At 35.6% G+C, this 1,036-nt stretch overlaps 1 protein-coding gene across 1 annotated transcript; it reads right to left on the bottom strand.

Moving 5' to 3' along the window:
* On the bottom strand, positions 1-1,029 carry LOC112139642 (the record flags this gene model as incomplete). Its single annotated transcript, XM_024262479.2, is given in 1 exon segment — positions 1-1,029. A coding segment is annotated over 1 exon segment (966 nt), but the record flags the coding sequence as incomplete, so codon positions are not given.
* Positions 1,030-1,036: the final 7 nt, after the last annotated feature.

Genomic DNA, 1,036 nt, shown 5'->3' with positions numbered 1-1,036 from the left:
ATCTTGCAAAAGAGGTTCAAATATTTTTTGATACCCAAAAGTTTTTAGGTCTTCACTTTTGCACAACAATGCTAAATATATTGAAGACAATGCTGAATGACTTCCAGGAGGCAGATTTCCAATAACCCAATAAACAGAGCAAAGCTTGTGTTTTTTCCGTGATGTACCCAACGGATTGCAAAGTTCAAAGTCGTCAATGTACAAGCACAAAGAAATTTTTAGTTCTTCACCCACGAGAAATGTATTGTTTAAAAAATGTAGACCATCTCGAAAAGACCTGTATTGTTTATCATTTTTTAACTGATTTTCCTTGTGACTATCAACAATCGTTTGCAGAGTATGCTTTTGGTGAAGTAACTGTTGTAATGACTTCAATATTGGAACATATTGGAAAGTACGCTGAGTTTGGGAGTCGAGAATGTATTCGACTGGTTCAATCACTTTAAAGATTTTTTTGTAATACTTTTTGCGCTTGTAAGACGTAGCAAGTGGGCCTTCTTTTCCAATAGCTTTTAACAAAGGATTAGATAATGTTATGTTACTCAGTTCATCAATAAGATGGGAGTCTACACAGATTTTATGTTTACCAAGAGTATCTGTAATAAGTTTTTTTGATATAGGTTCACAAGCAGAGATCAAATAATGAAGGTCAGAAAGCAGTTCATTGATTGCAACACTTGGAACGTGGTAGTAGTTTTCAAGTTTTAGTAAAAGAGACGCCAAGTTCAACTCTATACTATCTGACAAGTCTTTACACTCTATGTCAGTGGCTTCAGCATCATCAAAATCTGCAACGCTTTCATCTGCAAAAATTTCGTCTGTAGCAAGACAAGCTGAAGTTTGGCTTTCAGCTGTGTTCACAATCCCTGATTTAAAGTCTTCTACAGTGTATGAACTGTGTTTCCGGCTTTTATGTGATTTAAATGTACCATACACATTTGTTTGGTAAGAGCAACCCTTAAACATGCAATGCACGGTCTCACTACTCTTCAGATGAGTGTTAATGTGAGAAAAAAATTCTTTGTCCGAAGCGAGA

Source organism: Oryzias melastigma, unplaced genomic scaffold (genome assembly GCF_002922805.2).
Source record: "Oryzias melastigma strain HK-1 unplaced genomic scaffold, ASM292280v2 sc08501, whole genome shotgun sequence".
Taxonomy (NCBI): domain Eukaryota; kingdom Metazoa; phylum Chordata; class Actinopteri; order Beloniformes; family Adrianichthyidae; genus Oryzias; species Oryzias melastigma.
The sequence above is the reverse complement of the archived record's forward strand: the minus strand, read 5'-3'. Positions and strand labels throughout refer to the sequence as shown.